The following is a 25,314-nucleotide window of genomic DNA, read 5'->3' as shown; positions in this document are numbered from 1 at the left end:
GGAGGAGGCTGGGAAGGGCTGCTCCCGGCAGCTGCTGCGGGGCGGGCAGGAGCTCGGAGCTCCCTGAGGTGAGGGATGGGGAGTGGAGGGTGGGAGGAAAGGGCAGGGTCGCTCCTGAGGGGAAAAGGAAGGCTCGATTCCGTGTTGGGAAATTGTTAAATGGGTCCTGCCCTCAGCTTCCCGAGGGGCTCTGCCTCTTGCCTCGGTGGCCGGAAGCAGGCGCTGATCTCTTCTCTCTGATGGCCAGTGATAGGATAAAAGGAAATGGCAGGAAGATGTGCCAGGGGAGGTTTAGATTTGATATTGGTAAAAGGTTCCTTACCCAGAGGGTGGTGGAGCACTGGAACAGGCTCCCCAGGGAAGCAGCCACCAAGCCTGACAACGTTCAAGAAGCGTTTGGACAATGCCGTCAGACCCATGGTGTGAATGTTGGGGTTGTCCTGTGCAGGGGCAGGAGCTGGGCTCAATGATCCTTGTGGGTCCTTTCCAGGACATTCTATCCATTGGTAACACCTCAGGGAGGTGGAAGGGAAGGCCCTCAGCAAGGCCTCCGCTTAATCAGTCAAAATTTTCATCAAATCATTAAGGCTGGAAAAGATCTAACGAATTTTATTTCTGTCCCTTCTAAATAGGGAGAGATTGGAGAAAAACAGGAACAACAGTCAGCCCAAGAGTCGTCCTCAGAGGCTGAACGGTTGTCCTTTGCAAAACCAGGAATTGGGGATCTAGTTAAATTATCTTGAACATAATAGAGGAGAATGCATTAATTGCACTGTGGAGAAAGAAGAAAAAAAAAGGGTTGTTAGGGTTTTTTTTTTGTCATATGTAGTGTAATAAAAGTAGTGTTTGAAAGCATAGCTATAAATTAAACCACGCTTCTTGGTAAAGCACTTCTCTGGACTTGTTTTTGCTGTTAGTTTTGAATGACTGGACACATAGACTGAAATTTGGTGGAAGGTGCATAACCACCAACAGATCATCCCTGTGCTCTCCAGGGACTGGAGAGAGGGAAGCGGCAGCTACAGATCTGTAATAGCCACGGAGATAATCCTTAGAGTGAAGCTGAGAATCTGGAGGGCACCAGCCCTCACCACAGCTCATAAAAAACTTCAGTCAACTGCAGGCACTTCTGCAGCAATGCTGAAGGGCTGTGGTAAAGGCAAATGAAAATAAAGATTGCTTAGATGCTTAAACTGTGTGTTCCTGTACTTTACAGGTTTCAGCTTAAGTGCGCTGCACTTGAAAGGGTAAAGATGCTTTCAGGAGCTAACATCCCTGTAATGTTTAATAGTGGGATGTAGCTTTTTGCCAACTTATTTTTGGCCCAGCACAGCTTTGCGCGTACCTAATATTTACCCAAATCATAGGCGGCGTTTGGTACTGCAGCTGTGTACAGCAGTGGGTGCCCTCCTTTTATAATAGGAATGTCTGGGACAAAGGGCACAGTGTGCGCTTTCTGGTTGTTGGTGGCAGCCGTGTGCATGCTCATGCAATGCACGGCTGCTTGCCAGGTGTAATACTTAACGTAACAGACAACATTATAGAAGCCAAGGTTCATCTTCTCAGTGGACACTATGCCTTGTCCTTGCAGTGAAGGTAGGAGAGTCCAAGCGGACCTAGTAAATAAGCTAAGTGTAGTCAATGTTGAATATAGAAATGTTGCAGTTACTTGATGAGTAGGAAGATGTAAAGAAAGTGTAAGGAAAATGTAAAGAGAAACTTCCTTCCATAGTCAAGTTACTTTACTTGTTGTTTAAAGGATTTTATTTCCTTCATTTCTTAAGGAAGTCTGTACTAAATCTTGAAGCAGCATGAAATGGATGTGAGTGCTAGTCAATGAATAACTTTTAAGTAGACCAATAAAATGAAGCAGTTTTATTTCTCTGGCTCAGGAAATTATTTTAGAAAGAAAGAATACATGTAAGAAACAAGATGTCTCATGCTGGGAAACGATACCAAGAAAAGCAATACAGGCACCATGAGAACCATGACTCTAACAGATACAAGGAAGACAGAAGAGCGACAAAACCATACCCATTCAATGCAAGGTATGTCTCTCTCACCTTAAAGAAATGCATCACAGCAGGTCTGTAACATCTTGTTATCTTATTTGTTTGCTTTTAAATACCTTCATATTGCAATATTAGGGAAGCGTTTACTCAGCCTTGAAATCATGAAGTATGAGCACACCACGTTTGCAATGTGGGGGGAGCTATTTTACACTTAGAAGTTTACCTGTTTTCTTTGTATTGAGCTTGGGAGGGGACAGAAGGGGACACAGGAGGAGATGTGTATTTCCTAGAGTTAACTGGATCCAGTTAGGTCACAACTAGGTGAAGCGTGGCCATGTGTCTTGGTACAGTTCCTAAAGAGTCTGGCCAGCAGGTGACAGCAAGCCAAGGCTTGCCAAATACACATTGCTTTAATGAGAATGTTATACATGACTGAGGCCAGCACAGGGACTTACTGAACTCTTGGATTGCTCTGGTTCAGCTGTGAATAAGTGCATATTAATTCAAACCAAAAATTAATTTAGGTAGTAGCAGTCAACAAATAAGTAGTTGAACATTTAAGTGTCTAAGGCTGTTTGCGGCACTTGATAGTGGGTCAGCCCTTATCAGCACAATAAGCAAATAATAGAAGGTTTGGAGTGATAGATAAACTCTTAGGATACTACACTTCTTTCAGTCTGGCTAACCTGCAGCATATTAGAAGTGAGCTTAGGCTGTTTTCCTTTGAGTGCATGCCAGTGACCACCTTGTAAAAGACAGGGCTGTAGCTCTAAGCGATGGTGGCAAATTGACTGTGGCAGTAAAGGTGTTCATCACTCCTGTTAAGTCTCTGGGGTCATGATTGTAGGGCATTTTAAGAGTAGAGGCAAAGAAGGAGAGGGAATAAATATAAATAAAATTATTGAAAAGTTAAAGTGCTGAAGTACTCTATGATAACATGCATTTTAGCAAGAAAACCAGGATGAGAATAAAAGCAGTGGTGAGGAGAACTGTTTGGACTAGAAGGACTACTTATGCCTAAATATAAAACATTTGGGTGGTGGTAATCCTATTGTATTATGAAAATAGATAATGAGTTTTTCTTCTGTCTCTCTTAAATCATGAAAAATTGGAGAGAAATGGGAACAACAGTCAGCCTAAGAGTCATCCTCAGAGGCTGAATGGTTGTCCTTAGCAAAAGCAGAGATCAGGATGGGATCTAGTTAAATTATCCTGAACATATTAGAAGTGTGAGCAGCAAATGGCAGGAATGCATTTATTGCACTTTGGAGAAAGACAAAAAGAAAATAAAGTGTTGTTGGGTTGGGTTTTTTTTTTTGTCATATGTAGCATAATAAAAGCGATGTTTGAAAGGATAGCTATAAATTAAACCATGCATCTTCATAAAGCACTTCTCTGTACTTTTTGGTTTTGCTGTTAGTTTTAAATCACTGGACATACAGACTGAGAATTGGTGGAAGGACTGTAAAGGCCAACAGACCGTCACTGTATCCACTGGGGAGAGGGAAGTGGCAGCTACAAATCTCTAATAGCCATGGAGGTAATCCTTAGAGTGAAGCTGAAAATCTGGGCGGCACCAGCTCTCACTACAGCTCATTGAAAAACTTTTCCATGAGTTGTTTTGATGGAGTTTGGATTAACCTAACAGCATTTCCCCTGCTTAGGTCCCACAACAAAACAAGCTGCTTTTGTAAGGAAATTTCAGTGTTTTGGTCAAGACTTAGACTGAAGGACCAAAAGACCTTCAGGTACTATAATGAAATAGGTGGGAAAGTTTTGTGGAAACTGTAATTTGGGCACCTAATGCTTTCCTCCCTTAGGAGCAAGACTTCCTAGCCAGAGTGTTTCTCTTTCCAAATGCATTTCTGTCTGAAACGCCTATTCAAAGCTTTCTGTCATTGTTGAGGAGAAAGAGTTTCATTATCCCAAACTGGAAAGTTCTGAAGGAAAACAGGAGCAAAGGTAGCCAGAATAGGCCATTTTGAGAAAAGGAAAAAAGCATCTAAGAGAAAGAATATTCTTTTTTCTTAATTGTACGCTGTTGCTGAACATGGGGGGGGGGGTGTTTGGGGGTTTTTTTGTTTTGTTTTCTGGCAAGTAGCAGGATAAAATAGAGAGAAGCAGCTGCATCAGAAGTACCAAAGGGATTGTTTTCAAGTTAACTGGAAGTCTTATAAATCACACAGCTTATTTAATTTATGTGACACAGCTGTGCAGGATGCTTTGGTGGTTGCACAAGACACAGGACAAAGGTCAGAAAAATCAGAAATGTTTCGTCCAAATAGAGCTGTTGGCAACTACACGTGGAGATGTTAGCATTGGTCTTGTTATTGAATGTCTTAATTAAAATGTAAAAACTACAAAGAGCATGATTTAATGGGGATGAATGAGATAATATTTGTAAGTTGGATTTGGAATTGGATGAAGATAAAGCTTGTTGAAGTGCAGGGATACTAGGAAACTACAGCTGAAAATGCTGATCTGTGGATAAGAAATTCAAGATAAAAAGTAAATAGGAAGAAGACTTTAAAAAAATAATGGTGCCGAATGAGACGTAAATACCCTTTAATAACTAAATTGTCCAGCTGTACCTTGAAAAAGGCAAGTTCCAGTTCTCCTTCAGATGAAGGAGAAAGTTTAGATTAGATCAGACACTTGCAAAACAATTTACAGCTGATATTTCTTTTAATTTGAGCATTAGCTTAGTTTAAAAAGGGGAAATTGCACTTCTTCTAGAGAATAATATAAACCCCACCAATCTTAAAATTCACTGAGCTTCAGATGTGGAGCTGTATGTCATTGCAACGAGGTGGACAATTGCATTGTGAAGCATACAAATGGAGAGTCTAACTGGAGACACAATAAATTGATTTATTTGGAGTTGATTTTAGATTCCTCTTCAAATATTATGAAAAACATTTTAAAAAGAGAAGTATTTAAACAGGCAGTTCCCCACACACACATTTTAAAATTTGTATCTATTTTTTTTAATAGCTTTCTTTCTTTTAAGAGGCATCTTTGTGAGACGTAGTAATTAGAAATGCAAACTTGACAAAACACCCATGAAGTAGTTGTGCTACTCTATACATTTACAATGTGAAAATTTTTCTCATTTTATTCCCTGCATTGTTATGGACTAGCTAAACATGTTTGGTTTTCATGAAAAAGTTACTTGTTTTTATGGGAACAGGAGCTCTCCCCACACCCTCCTCCTTGTTACCTTTTGCAATTAACCTAAATAATTCAGCCAGCCTACTCGGTGAGAAAACAGTTTTCCAAAATAACAATGATCTAGTGCAAATAAACTTGGGAACACAGATTTGTGCAAGTATTTGGGATATTTGCTTTCAAAACACACAAGTGAAAAAGGTTAGATAACTATGAAGCAGGCTAGCTGGTTCCACTGACAGGAGCATCCGCCAGTTTCTCATGTTCTGATATTCAGGAGAGAGCATGATCTAATTCATATACATTAGTCATTTACTCCATTGTAGATCAACAGAAGATGTCCGAGGTGGCCATCAATCAAGGACTTCCACTGTTTGCACAGACTCTTACTCTAAAACCTCAGGAACAGCGCAGGAATACTTTGGCCCACCACCAGAACATTATCCTCCCAAGGAAACCTTCTCAATGAAGTGTTCAAAGGTATGCACAACAAGAGGTATGTGAGATTATTACTTCCTGCCACCCACCTCTCTCCTTACAAAAACTCATCTCGGTTTTGGTTTCTGTTTTTAGAAGCACGACAAAGTAAAGCTAGAGGAACATTAAAAAACCAAACAAATGCTTAAAGTTAATGAACGGTGTAACTGCAGGTTACTAGCACTTTTTAGACAACTAAAGGCAAGATTTATAGAGATATTTAGGTACTCAAAAATGCGTCTTCAGAGTATGCATGCAGAGCATCAGAATGGGTCATGTATGTAATTAATCAGGTTGTGCAGCAAGAAGTTAACCTTTGGGATTTAGGAATAAAATGGATGTTTGCATCTGTAGGCAATTTAAAGATTCCTGTTGAAGCTTTGATGCTAGTTTATTACTGAAACATTCTTCTCAGACTTTTCATCATCTCTGGATTTAGTTTACTGATACATTTTTATAAAGCAACATTATGGGAGACAAAACTACTTGATGGACAAGAATCCTATAAAACAGCTCTTGAGGAATAACTTGTTTTTTTCATAGCTAGAAGGTGACTACAACAAGCAGAGAAATGAGCATTAATGTGGGAGGAAATCAGCCTTAACACTTAGTGAACTCATTCCTGTAAACTGGAAAATATGGTTCCAAAATATCCATTACTTCTTTAAAGCTTTCCCTCTTCCAGGATGAGCTTTCCCACCTTGTTTGTAAGAAAGGCCCACTGCAGTCTGAGTTGGATCTTGCAGCCAGGTGCAAAGTCTTTGGCCAAAGTGCATAAACAGCCTTTCAGTATCTTCCAGTAGAGAGATGAAGAGTTCAGTTGTTGAAAGTAAATTAAAATACATAATGTTAGATTATTTCTTTACTTCATGAAGGAAATTTAAAAAACACACAGTTTGCTCTTGATATTTCTCTGCTTGTGAATACGTGAACTGAATGAGCTGAACTATCTTCTGTTATAATTAGGTTCTGTATGTTTGTATGCAGTTTATTTTTCACCTTTAGGAGGTTTAACTACACAAGTTAGATGCATACTTAATGATACAGACCCAAACTGGTATTTTATCCCTGATAAAATTGTATTAGCATTTTCTTCTTCAGCAATTCTATATTTTTTAACTTGTCTGAGAAGCTCTAGAAATCTCCATGGCTTATTTAATCACAGCTTTAAAAAAATGGAGTGGCAAGTTAGTTTTAGGTTTCACTGGCTGTTTAAACTCATGGATAGCTTAATGTGAGTTGCTGGGTTTTTCTGACTTGCATTTGCTTCTCATTATGTCAGTGCATTAAAAATCATCAACATTCTCCAAATGTCCTAGTTTTGGATGCATTGGTTGATGATGATTTCATTCCCACCCCTCCCCCAGGTATTGCTCAGTATTTTCCAAAAATGTAATGTCTGAGCTTGCAGTGGAGGAAGGAAAGGTCGTGTAGAAAATAAACCCTTTTATTAGCAGTTCTACTTCAAAACATGAAGATATTGGAGGTTGATAAGCCCCTGTTTTAGTTTTTGAAAGCACCAAGATTTAGCAGAATTTTCTAGCACTGTTCTTTAGAATTCTGTATTCCCTGCAATCATAGTAAATGTTATAAACTAAAAGCTGTGTGAATTGTTTACTGAGAAGTCAGAATATGTGAGCTACAACTTCTTAAAGCATGAAAAGTTCCTGTAAATACTTCTTAACCATCTCTTTCTTTTGCCAATGATTTATCATCACTCTGGTGAAATTCCTCCTTCCTAGTCACCATAATTCTAAAATAAACTAGTATCAAACAAGGCTGGGAAATCAAGTCATGTGCCAGTCTTTTCCAAAGCATCATCTGAAAAATGAGCCTTAGTTTCTGATTATGCATCACTCTACTTTCCCCATATATTTTTTTTTATTTTTTTATTTTTTTTAATTTTTGTCCAGCAAATATACTCATGCTCTTTGTGCACATTGACCAGTTTGATGAACTAGTGAGGAATTCTAACACAACCACAACTCTGAAAAAAATATTTACTTCACTCAGATACTGCCCTCTTCATCCATGATTTTCACCAGCAATATCAAAAAAGCTGAAGTTGAGTTTCCAGAAATAGGCAGTTATTTTTGCAGCAATGATTTGAACATCTTAGCTACAAGCAGCAGCAGTAAAAAGGACACTGTCTTTGTTATTTCCACCTTTCTTCCCTAATTGTTGTCCCCTCTTTTACCACATTAAGACAATAAAACGAAGCTAAATATAATTAAAGAAACAACTGGTATTGACTGCCTTTGCCCGCAGGAACATTTGATACTGTCTAAGAAACTTTGAAACATTCTGTTCCTTTTTTATTTTTTTTCATCTTGAAAATAGGAGGAAAAAAGTCTGTTAAACTGTTATAAGAGCAATATCTATTGAAAGGCATTCAGGTAGGATCACGTGGATAGCAGTACTGGATCATGTGAGGCACTAAATTACTTGTCCTCTTGAGCAGTGTACAAGAGTGCAAATTTAGGAGGACCTTCAGGATTTGGACTAGTAGAGAGTGAGCTGCCCTCTGGAATACTCTTCGGATTGGTGGAATTTTCTGAACTGAAAAGCTTTATTCACTTCCATTATGCTTAATACCTCTTTACAGACCTATCAAATTTGTTTAATCCTTTTCTGAATCTCCTTTTGCATGTGTATGGCCTCCATATTATCTTACAACAAGGAGTTCTACAGTTTCTTTGTGCGACTTAAAGAAGTACTGCTTTGTTCCTTACATCATCTTAAAGAAGGTGTCTGTTTCTGGTGGTATTCAAAATACCTAATGAAAATCTTATATGTTCGCCTTCTCCGATATTTGTGGTTTTAGAGTGAAGCCTTCTCTTTCTCCCTGTCACTGTGTTCATACCATTTCTTCATAGAGTGAAGAATATTCGGGTTTGTCCTTATCAAGAGTGAATTCTTTCCACTTCTGGTTAGCCTGTCAGCCCAGTTCAGGCTGTACCTGGAGCTGAAATCATTTGTTTAGACACTCTCTGTGTGTTCTGCAGATGAGAGGGTGTTTGAGTACATGCATGAAATGTGAATTTGCTTACTAAACACTGAATTCATTAGTTTTTCATTCAAGAGCTTGAACTCTCAGCAGCCTCCCAGTTTTACAGATGGCAATCATGGAATAATTTTGTGTAATTATTACTAAACATACTTCACAATCTCACTATTCTTTTTTTTTTTTTTTTTTTTTTTTGAATCGCTAGACTGTGCATCTGCTTTAGTTTTTTGGTGTGTACTTCTCAGCTGAATCTCTTTGGAGCCTCCACTTACAGCTCTATGGGTCATGTTGCAGAGCAGTCTCAGGATGCAAGAACTATATTTCTTTCAGGTAAAACTAAATGAGAAGCTGACCTATAACTACTAGCAGGTGTTCTATTCTTTGAACCAAGCTAGAACTAGAATAAAGTACTTCTCTTTTCCCAGAAAATGCCTGTCATGTAGTTCCTAGGACTTAATCTCCAACTGTTTCACTCTGCAGATTGACTCATGTGGCACTGGTAACACAGACATAACCAGTGACAGGCGGCACAAAATTCTCCTTAAATCTATTTGTTTGAAAACTAGTTGTTTCCTCTTAGTCTTTATTTTATTTTAACCACTGCTAACCTGTGAGAGGATCTTCCCTTTTATCTCACCGGTGCTCCCATTAAACTTGCATTTAAGAGCATAACCACTTGGACTGCTTTTCTTCATATCTGCTGATTCTTATGGATTACTTCCTCCTAAAAAACTCTTGCTTCTTCCCTGCTACCTATCTTTAGGTCTACTTTATATAGTTTTGAGGGTTTTTTTCATAGGGACAGCACGCTGGTGGATCTGCAGATTACAGATGCAAAAGGCAACAGAAACACAGAAATCTGCCACCTTCCATTTCTGTAGTAGTGATGGAAACTTAAGGAACAGTTTATGGACTGGTATCAAGCTGTCTACACGCTCTATTGGAAATATACTGTTCCTGATTAAGACAAACCTTTAATCTACAAAGGAAATACTGCTTGCAATAACCGTTTCTTACAACTTACGGATGATAGTGCATGCCATTTAAAGCTGCACACAATGAAAACAACAAGAGGTTTTGGTGTGGGGATACTTGGAGCTGAAATTCTTTCAGAAAGCATTCAACTTGCTTTTCATACTGCAGGTAAAATTTCTGTAGTTCTATCCTCTGTGTAGAAAAACTAAATTAGTAATCATATTTGCTTTTCCTAAATTTTACTAAAATTCCTAATTTTACTAAATTAGTAATCATATTTCCTTTTAGAAGTACCCCCTCAGGTACTTGGAAAATATAACTTTAGTGTTTTTCGCTAGCAGAGGTATGAGAGAAGTATTCAAGGCTGGCTGCCATGCTGCTTCCTTCACCTTAGAGCAAAATCTGAGTTAAACTCAAGAGTGGACTGCTGATCTTGTATTGCTTATAGATACTTTGTCACTTGACCTGGAAATCTTTTCATTTTCTTTTTCATGTGTGTATTGGTGTGAAAGAGGTGGAGCAATGCAATTCCAGGATAATGCTTCCTTTAGTTTTTCTTAAACAGCAAAGGTAAACTAAGTTACTCCCATCTTCTGTCAGTATGTGACTCAGGAAATGCCTGCACTTTTGCCTTGTGTAGAATTGTACTGTGTTGGTTATAATTTCTTAGCTAAGTAACTTTTTTAGTTCTTCAACCTACTTGGCATTTAAGGGAGACAGCACTGAAAAGGTTAGAGAATGGTTTGTGGGGGAACAAGTATAATTGAATCCCTGTTCTTTGCTGCCATGAATACAGCTTAACGAGGCGCCAACGAATAGTGTCAGATTTCTTAAGCATATTGTAGGGGCTTCCAAACAATTATGCCTTTAGCCTACATTCTAACATCCATGATTGTTAAAACCTTCAGACCAATTTCCTGTCAGAAAAAGACAGCATTATGGTTTGTAACAATAAGAAAAGTCTTCCAATTTCAGGCATAGCCAGGAGTAAATATCAAATTAATTTATTCGGAGGAGGAAATAGAATTAGGGAGTAACAATGACTTTCTCCAGGATATATTCATGCATTAACAAGCCAACATTAATTCAAACATAAACATCCATAAGCTTTTGTTTTTACAAAACACAGTCCAATCTTTTTCCTGTAGCTATGCTTTCTGGCAAATGCTCATAGACTGGAAAAAATGCTGAGATGAAAAGTCACCCTAAACACAGGGTTCACAGTAGTAGACACTTGGTTTGAGTTACACTGTTGTTCATAGCCATTATACTACTGCTTTTATATTGTTTTGTTATGTCTTGACACCCTTCTTCTTGGAGGAAGACGTGGGAGTAGGAGGGGAACAATACTTTGCAGAGCACTTGTATCCCTTCCAGTGCTGCAGGGATGTTGGCAGAGAATAGTGATCTGCAACAGGCATTCAACTGAAGTAAAAGACCTTCTGTAGCTTCGGTTGTGTGTACTCATAAACACTGAGGGTCATTAAGTGCGCATAACGCAGGTGACTTTGTGGGTGAGAACAAGCATTTGACAAGTATGTTCAGCAGAACAGGTTAGACCTTCTCAGCAGTGGTCAGCAGGGTACTTAGATTTCTGTGGAGCCATCCAGTAGGATTAGACACTGATGTATTTTGTAGTCACTATCTTAACATTTTGCCCCTACAGTCTGCCATGCTTAGCTTCTTTAAATAGTCCTCAAAGCTGTCATCTGCTATTTCTGTGGCAGTTAATTTCTGCTGTAAGAAGGGAGCACTGAGGTCCTCCCTTATGGTCTGGTGTAATTAGATGGTTTCTCCATGGTTTCTCCTTCATATCTGTTACAAAGTATATTTTAAATATAGTGTGACTAGCAGACCGAATTTGCCTTCAAGTTTTTTTAATCTTGTAATTGTGAAGACAGGGGATATTAGTAGTGGGAATTGGACAGATCAGTACAGATTAAAATAATCCCAGTTATTCAAAATACCTAATTAAAATTGCACAGTAACAAGATACAACGGCAGAGCTTCAGGTAACCTTCCTGTTCTGAAGTTAAAGTATTTCACTTGGAGTTAGGTCCTGTTTGCTGTGAAATACAAACAGGCAGGAGCAGTTCCCTCTATAAAAACATGCAGGGGAGCTGCACTAGTTACAGATGCCAAATGTTACCTTTAGCAAATTGTTGCCCTGCCAATGTATGGGACTTGACTCTGCCCATGTCTTTATAGCATTTTTTTAATGCACCTTTTGGCATTGTTCTAATGTGTACAGCATTGGTTTTAGAGAGGGGAGAACTATAACTGAGACTCGCTTAATTTGGTAGGGGGAGGTACTGGCAAAGCTGATGTTAGCTGTTAGGTATGTGTTAACACTTTAGTCCATGCTTCCCTACTGGGAAATCTTAGTTAAGTCTACACTTTATGAGTATAGAACAGGAGTCGTACTATGGTTTTAGTACAGCTGCTGGGTTTGTCTTCCCCACATCTGACCCAAATTCTGGGAATCAAGAAAAGAACTCTCCTTTTTAAAACGTGGCTCCAAAAGCTAATTGATGCAACAGACTGACTCTGTATTTAAGGTAGCTGTATTTCTTGAGCGGGTGATATTGGCTTCCTTAAAGGAGACAAATCCACCCAGTCAAGAATGTTGCTCACCAGGTGTGACAACCCTCAGTTGGTAATGTGACTAAGAAGCTCATGTTCACAGGTGCTTCCAACCTGACCTACCTTCAGCCAGACAATGATAAATTAAAGAGCAATAACACCCCAGTCTTTGTACTTAATAAAGGCAGCTTGGTTTCTGTTCTAGCAGAGGGAGTGGCTATGGAAAGTTGGCATCAGGAACAAAGTATTTAATTGTTTTATGAACTCCTTTAAAAAAAAAAAAAAAAAAACTCCTGCAAGTTTGTTTCAGTACCAAGGTATTTGTTTACTATGTGAAAGAACTATGAGTACATTAGGAGAAAAAAGGCTGTTTCCTGAAATGCAGAATGAGATGACCGTGCAGAGACCCACCAATGTTACAAACACATGTACAGCCTCATACAGCCATTGTATTAAATCAGGATTGCCAAGTGCAACTGTTCAGTGCAAGACCTTTTGCTTCCCACCCTCTCCAAAATCGTGGGGGATGACTCACACTTGGTTAACAGGAGAGAAATCAGAAAACATGCTAGAAGTCATGCTTTAATGAACTACTGGGAACAAGTAAACCCAGGCAGGGGCTGGGCTGTAGTGAAACTGTCTTGATGGCAAGTAAATCTTAGTGTTGTACTGTGGTGGGAAACCGTATGGGAACAGAGGCTGATGCAGTAGTTCTACAAATTAAGTCCACCCTTTCCTGTGAAAATTGAACAGCACTGTTTAGAGGATGGGAGGGTATTAAGCAGAAGGAATAAAGCAGGTGGGACAGTTGTTTTTGTAAGGGAAGATGATACACAGAAAAAAAAAAAGACAATACGTTTGGATCTGAGCACTCCAATTGTGACTATAAAGCTTTTTGAGTTATTAAAAACAAGGCTGGTCATCCTGTGAGATTTCCTAATGGAGTGATTATCTTGACTAAAGAGGGACAACTTATTAAAAGATAATAATAATAATGCTTCTTTCTAGAGCACATAATCATTGCATTTTCCCAGATTTTAACTGTTTTTCCATTGATTTCCAGTAAGATTGATCTCTCAACTGAGCATAAATGTGTTGGGCACTTACACACCATTTAAATTGAGTTGGCTCTGAGCATTTTGTTCCCTTGGGTCCTTTGAAAAGCCAAGATTCTGTTGGTGTTACATTGCCTAACTCCTGTGTTTTAGGGTTGGGCTGTGATTTTTTTTCCGCCTTTGAACATTGCTCTATTAGGGAGATTTTAGCACAACTTAGTGAAAGCTCAATCCCACCACTGGCTGAAGAACAGAGACCTACAAGAACAATGGTGCTGTGGAGGCTTGGGGGGGGATGATATGTTTGTTTATGACAAAGCTGTGTATTACCCTGATCCTGCATCAGCGAAGTTGGTTGAATTCTTGTCTGTGGTTTCAGTAGGATCTTGCTTTGTATGGGTATGTTAAAGGGCAATAATACCATTAGCAAGATGTTTTTGTACTTTGCATCCAGATTTAGTATTTTTAATCTGTTGGAATTGTCGTCTCCATTTCATTTCCCTTGTTCATTTCTCCTCCACTGTTTTGGTTCCTCCCCACTTCTGTCAAGTTTTTATCCCCTTCCAAAATCAGAAGAAACCTCTTCTTTCCTTTGATGTTTTTTCCCCCCTTTTCTGTTCCTCCCGGCACTGACTCAGTTTAGCAGAGAGGTGACCAGAACTGTACGTTGAGCTGTGCCTTTACTCACTGAAGAATACTAAACCTGCACTGGCAAGAGACGTTCAGCATTTGAAATCCTTTTCAGGACTGACTGCTGCTTTTGTAAGTCACCATATATGGTCAAAATACTTGTCAGTTCCTTTGGGGGGGAAACAAAAAAAAAATTACCTCTGAGAAGTGGAAAGCTACCCAAACTGGGAAAAAACCCAAAAGACAACTTTCAGTGAGAAAGGCTGGGAGAATGATTTTTAGTCAATGTGTTATAACTTCTTGTTCCCTCTCCCCTTCTCCTGGAGTGACCTCTGATGGGATGTAACCCAGATACTACTGACCTGTGTGGCTACGAATGTGGGTTGGGTCACAGTGTCCAAGAGGGGCAGCCCAGCACCCCTGGGGCCGCCAGCTGAGTACCGCTGCTCCTGCCGGTACATAGCCTGCAATGGAAGTAGAGGGAGAAAGCCAGCCGGGCTGGAGAAGGTCAAACATAAAACATCTTAGAAGTACGCAGGGAAGTTAACTCAAGAGAAAAGAATGATATAGAGAGTTGGGTGAGAGAGTCCATGTGCAGTCAAGAGAGGGAAAAAGTGACTACTGTGCCAAGACAGTGGAAGGAGACACTTTGAAAGCCTCCTCTATTAGTCAGGCCCTCATGGGGCCAGGGGAGTCCAGCAGAAACAGCCAGAACTGACTGTCCTGCAGACTGAATCTTGTCAGCTTCAGAAACATAGAGGCAAACATGAATTCATCATTTTACTTCATATACATACATGCACACACACACTGTGATCCTGACACCTGAACATTGGGGCCATCCTGCTACACTGCCTAGATGAACAAGCTTCCTCCCAGCTTCCAGTACACGGGACTTGAGCACACAGTTGAGTTACTGGGTACCACAGTCAGCCAAAGTGTAGTTTTATGAGGCAGAGCATATAGATTTAACAGCTCACCTCACCTGAAAAGGAGAGTTTCTGGTCTCTCTCCAGTCCTAGCTGTGTTATTTCCCCTACTGAACTCGCACCAGCACCATTGATCATCAGATACACTGAGTCACTTTAAGTTGCTAAAGTTTCAGGAAAAAACAGCAGCGCACAAGAAAAGAGTTGAATTGTTTCCTGTTCTTTAAAATATATTAGAACAGCTCTTGGAAGAGCCTTATACTAGGCCAGAGTTATTACTGGGAAAGGGAGGAAAGTGGTGACTGCCCAGCTAAGGGTAATTGCCATAAATGTAAGGTCAGCTGCCTGTGGATCTGCACCTGCTTCATTGCATGTTTAAGCCCACCATTTGACAGAAGACAAAGTCATTGATTATGGGTTTAATACCATGACAGTAGCCAGCATGCACATGGTATAGAAAGGGAAGAAAAAGTGCATAGTAGGTTAATAGTATAAAGTGGAAGGCTGCTCACAGCAAAACCAGATTGGATTCAAACAAAGTTAACAAGTACAATACTTTGAGTTTGCATCCATTGCAGATTTAGATTTCATGGAATGAACAACACAATTCTCTGGAAAGCTTTGGCGACACCCACTGACTTTTAGATGCAGCCATTCTTGCTTTCAGTGCTGAAAAGCAGTGCAGGAAAGAAGCATGAGAAAGGAAATGGATATCAGGGAGCCCAAACTTGAGTCTCATTACTTGGACAGTACAGAGAAGGCCAGTTCCCAAAGCCAGCTCTGCACTGTGAAGATTTTAATACAAGTCAGTAGCATTTTAGATAGATCCCAAGAATTCGAACTTGAGAAATGAAAAAAAATAACCAAACCAGTGGAGTTAAGAGATTTTTCAGACCTCCTGTCATTTTACACTCAGGTCTTGCAGTGCATACATTATTGCATGGGGTTAAAGAATGGTTGTAAAGATAAGTAACTTCCCCTTAGGAAGACCTTTTAGCAGCCTAGTTTCTGGAACTGTAACTCTAAGATGACGTAGCTAACCGACCTGTGAAAGCAGGAATGACAGCACAGACTTAAAAGCATGGCTTTGAGTTCAGCCCTTTCTGCCTGCAGTACAGTGCTTGACAGAGAACACTGCTGATACATGTGTGCTAGCATACCTTGACACAGCTAAGATCCAAAATGTAACTGTCCTTTTATTCCTTATTTCTCAAGTGTGTCTATCCTGTTTATACTGTTGTTAATAGTACAGTAGATTGGGTATCAGCTTGTAACTGACCACAGATTAAGGTTTAATGAGGCTTTTGGGCATCCTGGGTCAAAATCTGAACATACTGCAGGGCTTAATATTTCCATCAAAGCCTTGATGATTGTACAAGGCTTAAAGGATTTCCACTAATTGTCTGCTACTTTCGCAAACCCTGCTGGCTGTCATTGTAGACCTGTAATTCACAGCTTCTTACTACATACTGCTCATCAGTTCAGGATTTTCTTAACTACAGGAGGCTTTGTTATTGCAATTTATTTTTTTTTAAGTTAATCTCTATGTTGCAAGTAACTGGTGGAGCTAACGAGTCTCTTTCCCTTGTTTAGTTACTCTAAACAATTCTACAGCAGGTGTGTGTGAAAACTGTACAGGTACATAGAAAATCTGTCTAACCCGAATGCTCTGTCCAAGGAATTTTTCAAGTGTGCCACTAAAGCATCTGCTGCTGCAGTTAAAAATACACTAGACCTACACTGTCATCCCATCAACAAAGAGTACTGTGGTACCATCAGTGAGCTTAGTGAAGTTAAGGGGTCGCATGCAGAATTTGTGTGAATACAGAAGAAGTTTTAGAGCAGCATCATTGAGGATTGGGTTAGTTATAAATGTGGAGAAGTTAGCAGCAGGTGCTGACTACTTTGACCCACTAAGCATCAACTTTTCCTGTACTTCACCTCACTGAGCTTTAGAAAAGGCAATTTTCTGTTGTCAAAGTGCCTCACCAGTCATAAGTAAAAAGGAAATTCTGAAGACAGCTGCAGGAGAAGGCTGACTGGTCATGAATTCCCATCTTCCAAGTTGCCAAACATATTTAAAATTTATGTTTCCCTTAATCAAATGGTCTTTCCTCCCTGTAGATTTATAAGAACCGCTTCCTGATGGAGCATCTACAAAATCAGTAGACAGCCCTTAAAAAAGGAAGTGGCTTTCTGCGTCCAACATGTCCAAGGGCCCTGAGAACCTAAGTTGACTCCCTGTATTTGAAAGGCATATTGTAGAGCTTAACTGAGTAGACAAAAAGTTTCTGATCCAGTTTCAAGCAATGTCCTGTACAGCTATTACTCTTTCAAAATATTTTGAACCGTCATAGCAAAAAATCTGTACCCCTTCAAAATAGTGAGTCTTTTGGTTGCATTGTTTGAATTTGGTACAAGGAGTTCCAAATCCTTTCTCTTGGATCAAGATTTAAATTTCTCTTTACATTTAGCCTCACAAATATTTCCTTTTAAATATTTGAAGCCTCCTGAACAGATGTGGTAACAAGCATGGTTATTGCTCTGCTTCACAGAAATGGTTGTGCAGAAGGGTCAAGGAGAAGGCATATTATCATGCAGAAATCAGCATCACCTCTGAAGAACACATGCATAGAACTGCATGCTTAGCTCCTCGTTGAATCACAGAATGTTTGGGTCAGGAAGGACCTTAAAGCCCATCCAATTCTAGCTCCCTGCCATGGACAGGGACACCTTCCACTAGATCAGGTTGCTCAAAGCTTCATCCAGCCAGGTCCTGAACACCTCCTGGGAGGGGACATCCACAACTTCTCTGGACAACCTCCTCAGCAAGAGTACTTTGTCTTCTCTGTCTGCTCTTACCCAATTCTTTTCAGGCTATGAAATCTGTATATGCATGCATGTGTGTACATATATATTTACACACAGAAACTGAAACATGGTGAGCCTCAGATATTCTGTTCCCAGGTACTACCGTCATTATCACCACTCCCTTTTGTCCTTCTGGCCACGATGTGAATGGGCTCAGTACCTACCTCGTGCTGCATTAGCAGAAGTGAGGGGACCTGTCTGGGTACAGGGGGAAGCAGCAACTCCTCAAGTGGCCAAAAGCACCTGTGAAGCCATCGCAAGCATCTTCCTGTGAAGAGCAAGTGGCAGCAGGAAGGTGCTCGTTACCTCAGCCCGTTGCATGAGGAATAAAAAGGGGAAGAATGGAAATATCCGATAATCTGTCATGGTGGATTGTCACTGGCTTTCTTCAGTTAGAAGCATCTGGCAGTACAAGAGACAAATTGGTCTAATTCTCTTGTGTGCTGCTTCAGCCCTTTCTTTTCAAGCCCATACAGCCTTGACAGCAACCGAGCCATTGCTGAAGAGGAAAAATGCTATGCTGATCAGCACTAGCAGCATAAAAGGAAAGTTAGTATGCAAGCCACAGATCCTGCAATACTTTAAAGACAAATATAGGACCGCTTTGTCGAGCATCTTATGTTCTTGGCTCTCAGACTACAATGGAATAATAAGATTCAGAATTCTGTAATTAACTTCAGAACTTGAGGAGAAACACACATGGTACGCTAGGGATTTTCATTTCCCAAATAGCAACTCCAGCTATGCTATGCTTCAACATCTGTCATGTTTACTAATCTCAGTCTGACCCCTAGCGAGCTGTCACAGAATAATGAGATTTATCTAACATGCTGCACCGTCCTGACAGACAACTACCACTAAAAGTAGTAAGTTAGCCACATTGTTTGAAGGTTTTTCCCTTAAAAAATCCAGGTTACCTTTATCAGTAGCGTAGCATAAGAAAAAGAAGTGTCAGCTCAGAAGTCATAAGGCTTTCTTCTGAAGATGGGGGAGTGGAACAGAACACATTACCTGGTATCAAATTCACTTAACTTACTTCTGCATGTAAGGAGTTTTTTTGCCTCTTTCCTCTCCTCCTTTTCCTTTTGTGTGCAATTAGGAACTGCTTCTCTAGATTTATGGAGAGATTTTTATCTCGGAAGGGGATGAAATGGAAGTTGCAGTTGGTTAGATAATAAGTTTAAATTAACAAAACAGACCAAATAAAAAGGTGTAAGTTAAAGCAATAAACACATTTTTAAAAGGACATAACTTGCACAATTTTTTAAGCCATTAGAAGCCTCTAGTTTTTGTCAGCTTTAACTCGGCATTTTGTTCATACTGGATATTTCTTGCTCAGTGTGTTTATGCCAAGTAGTTACAGGCCAAAATACAATCATTGTGTGCTTGCCTTGGCAATAACACAAGTACAGTAAGATTTTAATGGATTTCTTTCCCCGCATGAAGATCCATGTATCAAGCATGCTGACAAATTAAAAAAGAAATTTGCCCAGCCTCTGAAATGTACCCATGAGAGCTCGTACTTCTTTTTTTTTTTTTTAAAAGCAGCACTCTTCTGTCGCTGTAGCCAAAAGAATCATCTCAGCAATAGTGCTCTCTGTCTGTGGCTTTGGTGTAATTCTGTCACCCCCAGCTTGCACAAGACGTGATTCTGACACTTATTCTCATCTTTCTGCTCCTTACAGGCATTTTGAAGTTCGTGGAAATCACGGTTAACCTCCTGGTGCTGATTTGTGTGGGTGCTGCCCAAGCCTCCGTTGCAGGTTTCACGTCCCTTGGTGGCTTAGGCACAGGATCCTTTAACCTGAATTCAGCCTATAGCCCTTTTGAGGGCACGGAGCTCCGGGAGGTGAGGGAGCTAGACATGCAGTTCACCCAGATGAGAGCCCCTTGCGTGTATGGAGGAGTAGCCTTCAGCTTAACAGCAGCAGCACTTACCCTCGTCTTCCTTGTTGTGGGGGCAAAACCCATCCAGCAGCTCAGAATGGGGCTGCTGGCAGCTGAATGTGCCTTCAACCTGCTGGCTGGTGTGGCGTATATCACAGCTGTCGGCCTCTACCTGCATTTTGTCAGCCAAGTGAATTCCACAGAAGTTTGCAAGAGACGTGAGAGGCTGTATGCGCGCCGTGGTTACACCTCCATGAATTGTGTGGTCCAGGGTGGCGACGCGGCCGTTGGCCTTTTTGGTGTTGCAGCTGCCTGTTTGTACTTTGCTAGCTTTGTGGTCTGTATCCTTGCTATCCGAACTGTCCGTGCCTTCCAGAGTCACACAGCCAAGGCTCAGCGCAGCCCCAAAAGCAATATTAGAGACAGGAGCATCAGAAACCACCATGCCATCCACAGGACCTCTGAAAGCTCCCCCAATGTCCAGGCTCTTGCCACATTAGTGTGAAGTCAGTTCTGGGACTGTGCCAGAGAGCTGGAGCTTCAGCAACGGATGGACATGGTGTGTAGCATGCTGAGCGGGTGACCAGTCTACAGTGTATTGTCATGTGAGGTGCTGAAGTGCATTTTGAATCACGAAATCTAACAGTACTGCTATGACATGATGTAATAAAATTGATGTTGAGTGGATGTTTTAACAAGGGGTTTTGCATCAGACTCTCAAGCTGGACTTGTGCATTTCAAATGTGTTTGCTGATTGTAATGTTTTCATCCTGCACAGAGCACAGTCAAACAGCAATGGGCAGTTAACATGTTGCAACCGCAGCGCTGCCAAACTTGTGCTAACAAGCACTTCACTTCCTTTCCCATGATATAGGGAATAGAATACAGGGCTAGGATGGACAGCCTTCAACAGATCTTGTGCCTATCGATGCATCCTATTGCCTTATGCCACACTGGTCACAAAGCAAAGGACATTAGATTGCTTTTCTGAATCACAGCCAAAGCTACTCTTGTGATGTGTTTCGCCTGGGGTAGTGAAGTGTTTTACCTTTTGAGTCACAGGGTTTGACACATGCCAGTCATGTGCTCTCTGGGGAATGCTGCCAGGAGGAACTGGCTGCAATTTCAAAGGCTGTGTCTGGTTCTGCCTTCCATTCCCTACTCTGTTTTCCTCATCTTATTGAACATGGATGAGAACCTGAGAGACAGCACATTGGTCAGCTATTAGTCAACTTCGCAAAGATACTGCCTGATTCTGTAATCACCTAAATAAGGTGCCTAACTCCACAGCCAGTGCCTGAGTTGGGAACATGCTGAGTACCCTGGAGTTTTCCATGGGAATCCTGTAACAATGACAGAAAGTACACACGGCCTTCCAATATCAAAACACACAAAGCATGAGTGAGCAGCAGTAATTGTATGCCCCCAGGGCTAAGAAAATAAATTCAAGAAGACATCTTTCAAGAGGCCTTTGTTTGAGGCAGATGAAATAGATCACTGGTCTTCATAGATGAGGGAGAGATTAAAAAAAAGGCTGCTCTTGAAGTACATAAGATTTGTCAGCTTGAGAGAAGAGAGGAGGCAATTTTGGTTCTGGCTGTGCTCGCTCTTTTCAATTTTGTCTGGCTCCAAGTCATTGTCCAGATGAGGCTCTTTTGAACCATAGCAGAGCTTGTTTATGTACACTTCATGTATACACATACACACAGATTGCAAAGGATTATGTTTGAGGTAATATGAGCCAAATAGGAAACCATTATGGTTCTGATTAGAAGTGATTACATGAGCCTTTGCAATAAGTATCTGTTATTTATATAATGCCTTAAACATCTCATTAACAGTTCCAACATCAACAAGCTTCATAGCATTATGCTTATGAAGAGGCAGGAGTGAAGAGTTTTTCCAAACTTGTTGTGACTCTCAGTAGAGTCATGAAAATAAGACTTCAATTTCTAGCCCTTTGCACAATCCCAGTCCTCCACTGCTATGCTGTAATGACTGGAAAGTCAGTTGTGGGGATGTCTGGCAGGCAGCTAAAGCCACAGCTAACCGCTTTTTAGGCATTTGTGCCCACACACTTGTTCCTGCGCTACCTTATCTTGCACAGTTTGAATGCAGGCTTAGTTACGTGATGACATGCTTTTTAGCTTATACAAACAACAAAAAGCAGCGCCTTGAAGTGACACATTCAAAAGACTAGAAAAGCTTGTAGATAAGAATGTGTAAATCTTAACTCAGTCCTTAAATACACGTGCAATATGAATTTTAATCTCTGAGCTTCGTAGTCTGCCCCATTCATTTTTGAATGCTTGCCTGCCATGATTGTACAATAGCAACAGTCCTCTGTGAGCATCAGTTCTATCTCTTTTTAACTTGTGTGTGTGGTAAAGGCCTCATCAATTGCAAAGTAATTCAGTCCTCAGCAAAAGGCATACAGTGTTTCCCTTTGGACTTCTGCTGTAGCATTCTTCCTTTGGACACTTGAATTCCTAACAGTCAATCCATTTTGTGTCCCTTTCCTGTTAAAAGAAGTAATTTTATGCATTTTTATGAGGAAAATAAAAAAACCTAGCTGCTAGTTACAAATGCTCAGCTGGAGACTCCTGGGACCCACTCCAGCTCCAAGCACTGGGTTGGTCCTCACCAAGTTTTCTCAGCTCCTCACCCAGCTGCCTCCTTGCATTCACTGTCCCCTCCTGTTTCTAACCTCTGCAACCTCAGATTTATTCTTTTTATCTAAGATAAATCTACCCTCTTTTAGTTTAAAACTGTTACTCTTTGCCCTGTTACTAAAGTCTCTGGTAAAAAAAGTCTCTTTTCATATTTCTTACCAGTCCTTTTTTTATATTGAAAAGCCACAATAAGGTGTCCCCCTAGTCTTCTATTTTCTAGGTTGAACAACACACTCTCAGCCTTTCCTCATAGGATAGGCGTTCCCGTGCCCTGATCATTTTTGTGGTCCTCCTCTTGGCTCATTGCAACAGGTCCATGTACCGAGTTTCCCCAGGGAATTGTTTTCTTATCCACCAGCACCACCAAGTCCTTCTCCACAGTACTTCTCTCAATCCGTTCATCACCCAGTTTGTATTGGTACTGGTGACTGCCCCAACCCAAGTGCAGGACATTGCACTTGGCATTGTTAGAACTTTGTGAGGTTCACATGGGCCCACTCCTCAAGCCTTGAGATCCTGACAGGCCCCTCTGGACAGCATCCCTTCCCTCAAACATACCAATTGCACCCCTTGACTTGGTGTCATCCACAAATTTGCTGAGGTTCTGAAGCAGAGGGACCACAAAGAAAGCCAAAGCCCAGTGATTGCCTGCTTCTTCAAAGCTTTACGCTTCCAATTTGTTTCCTTTCCTGCCGCCATGAAGAAAGATCACTAGAAAATAATCACAAAGAGGGAATAATCATCAGTGCTGCTTCCTTGACTTGGTTTCACAGAGAGAAGTATAGAAGAGGAGAGGGGAAAATCCCAGAAATACTCCTCAGAGGACTAGGGCAGGGAAGAAGCAGCTTTCCTTATGCTCAGGGTGAAGGGTGAGCCACGTACCATCAAAACAATCCAAACAATCTTGCTTCCCAACTGTAACAAGACCATGCTTAGTATCCTGTAGCTGACTTGAAAAATATTTACCATGAAAGCTGGGAAGGTGTAATACAAGAGCAGAGATTTTCTGGCACACGCATACAACTAAGGCTGCGACAGGCTGTTATCCCCAGCTGCCTCTGCAGGTGGTCCTACCCTCCAGGGCTGATTAGCCTTCCCACCTTCTGCTGCAGATGGCTGTGCCCCACCATTACCTCTGCGCAACGACTGCCAGTTAGTATGGGATGGTAATCTGCATTTGGACCAGTAAGCAAAGGCATGGCAAATAGCTCCTGTCAGCCCTGTTGTTTCTTTTAGCCTCTCCCTGCTGCACACCGTGTGTACGCATGCACCTCCTGTGTGCAACTGTCAGGGTCAACACAAGATAAACTCACTTGCTTCTCTTTGCTGCTTTGGAGCAGCCCCTCACAGCCTGGTTTTACCTAGAACAGAACTGTCATCAATCTCACTCCCTCTTTGATGTGAGGGATCCTCAGGGTATACCTAGCTTGCCCACTGTGACCACCATCGGCTTATCCAGCTGCTGTGAAGGTAACAGTCATAGCAAAGGTCAAATCTGTGCTTTCCTAAGAAGTAGTCTTGTGGGTAGACTCTTTCAACCTAAAAACCTTGGGGCTCCCACCACGGTGCAGTAGGAAGCCTTCTGTCATGCCACGCTTATTCTGAACCTTCAAAAAGAGGAATGAAATGGCCACTATCCCGTTCCCTGGAGATGCGAAGGAATGGATGCATGTCGCAGGGTGAACTGGAGCTGCCTGATAAGAGAAAGGCCCCACCACAGAAGATGAGTCACTGGTACAAGGTGCTGGGATAAGTCGAGCAGCTCATTTATCTCAGTTACCTGTGAGACTTTCAGCCAGACCCTTTGGCCCCGAGCTGCCAATTTGCAGCTGTCTCTTTCAACACAGGAGCAAACAGCTTTAGTCTGTCTTGAGAGCAATCCTCCAGCTGAGCTCACCAGCCATTAACTCATACACAAAGGGACTCCCTCCCCACTGGAGAGCCTTGGAGAAAAATAATCTGACAAAATGTCTCCTTGTGCCCTAATTCTGAGAGGGAAACAAAGGACATAAGAGATTTAGGATGACTAGGTGAAAAAAAAAAAGATAATAAGAAAAGAATAAAAGAGAATAGAGAGAGAGAAGGGAAAAGAGAAAAAAGAAAATAAGAAAAAAAATACACCCCACACTTCCCAATTCTGTATCCCACTGCTAAGTAAACTGCCTTGAAGATTTCATCATGCTGGATTTTGTACCTTTGAGCACCAATTTTCCTGAATATCTCCTGTATTCAAATAACAGTTCATAAAAGTAGCTCAGTCTGGGAGAAATCTTGTTCAGAACAGAGCAAATCAGCATCTGGAGACACAGGCATCTTCTTTCAATGTAAAAAGCAAAATTACGGGGGGTGAGGCCAAAGGGGAGAGAGGATATTTATTCCTCCAAATACTCTTAACATAAGCCTACATTTACCAAATAATTCAGTTATCTGGAACTGTAAATCTGGTGCTGCTGGAAGATCCACATGTTAGGGCATTGCCCTCCTGCTGCTGACCAGCTGTAAGGAGGAGGAACCTTGGTAGCCATCTGCAGGAAGGAAATTTTCAGGTAAGTACAAACACTGAGTATTCCTGTTTTCTTAATGAGTTTTAAGAAAAATTTCCTAGAATATATTAAATTTCATCACAATTTGAGCTTTCCCCAGTAGTTCTTCAGAAGAATTTGAGTGTATCTGATGTGGAGAAGCAGCTAGGGACACAAACTGGTTATGCAACAACAGAAACTGAATTCAAGGCTTAGCATTAAGAAAAGCTGGGATCTCAGTTTACATGAGAAAATGCTTTAAAGTCATGAGAATACCTACAGGGATTAAAGTACCAAAACCTAGTCTGAATAGAAATAGTCATTTTGTAATCCAGGTATTTTACTCTCGCTGCAGATTTATCTTCATTGATGTTACTCTTCCAGTAATTTTCCACTACAACTTAGATTCACTGTAAGTTAAGTAAAGCAGACAGAGTCCAGTAACTCTGATCTCTCAGTTGTATCTACAGAACTTGTGTGTCTCCTTTTCTTTTTCAAGACTCAGGTATTGAAGGAGACTATGGCC

At 41.0% G+C, this 25,314-nt stretch overlaps 1 protein-coding gene across 3 annotated transcripts; it reads left to right on the top strand.

Annotated features, from left to right (window-relative positions):
- On the top strand, positions 1 to 21,940 carry LOC104066932 (MARVEL domain-containing protein 3). 3 transcript variants are annotated; one of them, XM_054060239.1, is made up of 5 exons: positions 1,949 to 2,048; positions 3,433 to 3,552; positions 5,507 to 5,676; positions 8,870 to 8,994; positions 19,393 to 21,940. In XM_054060239.1, the coding sequence occupies exons 3-5, from the start codon at positions 5,663 to 5,665 to the stop codon at positions 20,097 to 20,099; spliced, it is 846 nt and encodes a 281-aa protein (XP_053916214.1). In that variant the 5' UTR covers positions 1,949 to 2,048; positions 3,433 to 3,552; positions 5,507 to 5,662; the 3' UTR covers positions 20,100 to 21,940. The 3 variants fall into 3 exon arrangements, with proteins under 3 accessions (XP_053916213.1, XP_009567912.2, XP_053916214.1); XM_054060238.1 differs by lacking the exons at positions 3,433 to 3,552; positions 8,870 to 8,994 and adding an exon at positions 1 to 68 and having other exon boundaries at positions 1,893 to 2,048; XM_009569617.2 differs by lacking the exons at positions 3,433 to 3,552; positions 8,870 to 8,994 and adding an exon at positions 1,459 to 1,596 and having other exon boundaries at positions 1,893 to 2,048.
- The last annotated feature ends 3,374 nt before the right edge of the window (positions 21,941 to 25,314 follow it).

The sequence above is a fragment of the Cuculus canorus genome, chromosome 2 (genome assembly GCF_017976375.1).
Source record: "Cuculus canorus isolate bCucCan1 chromosome 2, bCucCan1.pri, whole genome shotgun sequence".
NCBI lineage: Eukaryota > Metazoa > Chordata > Aves > Cuculiformes > Cuculidae > Cuculus > Cuculus canorus.
Note: the sequence above shows the minus strand (reverse complement) of the source record. Positions and strands in the feature narration are given on the sequence as shown.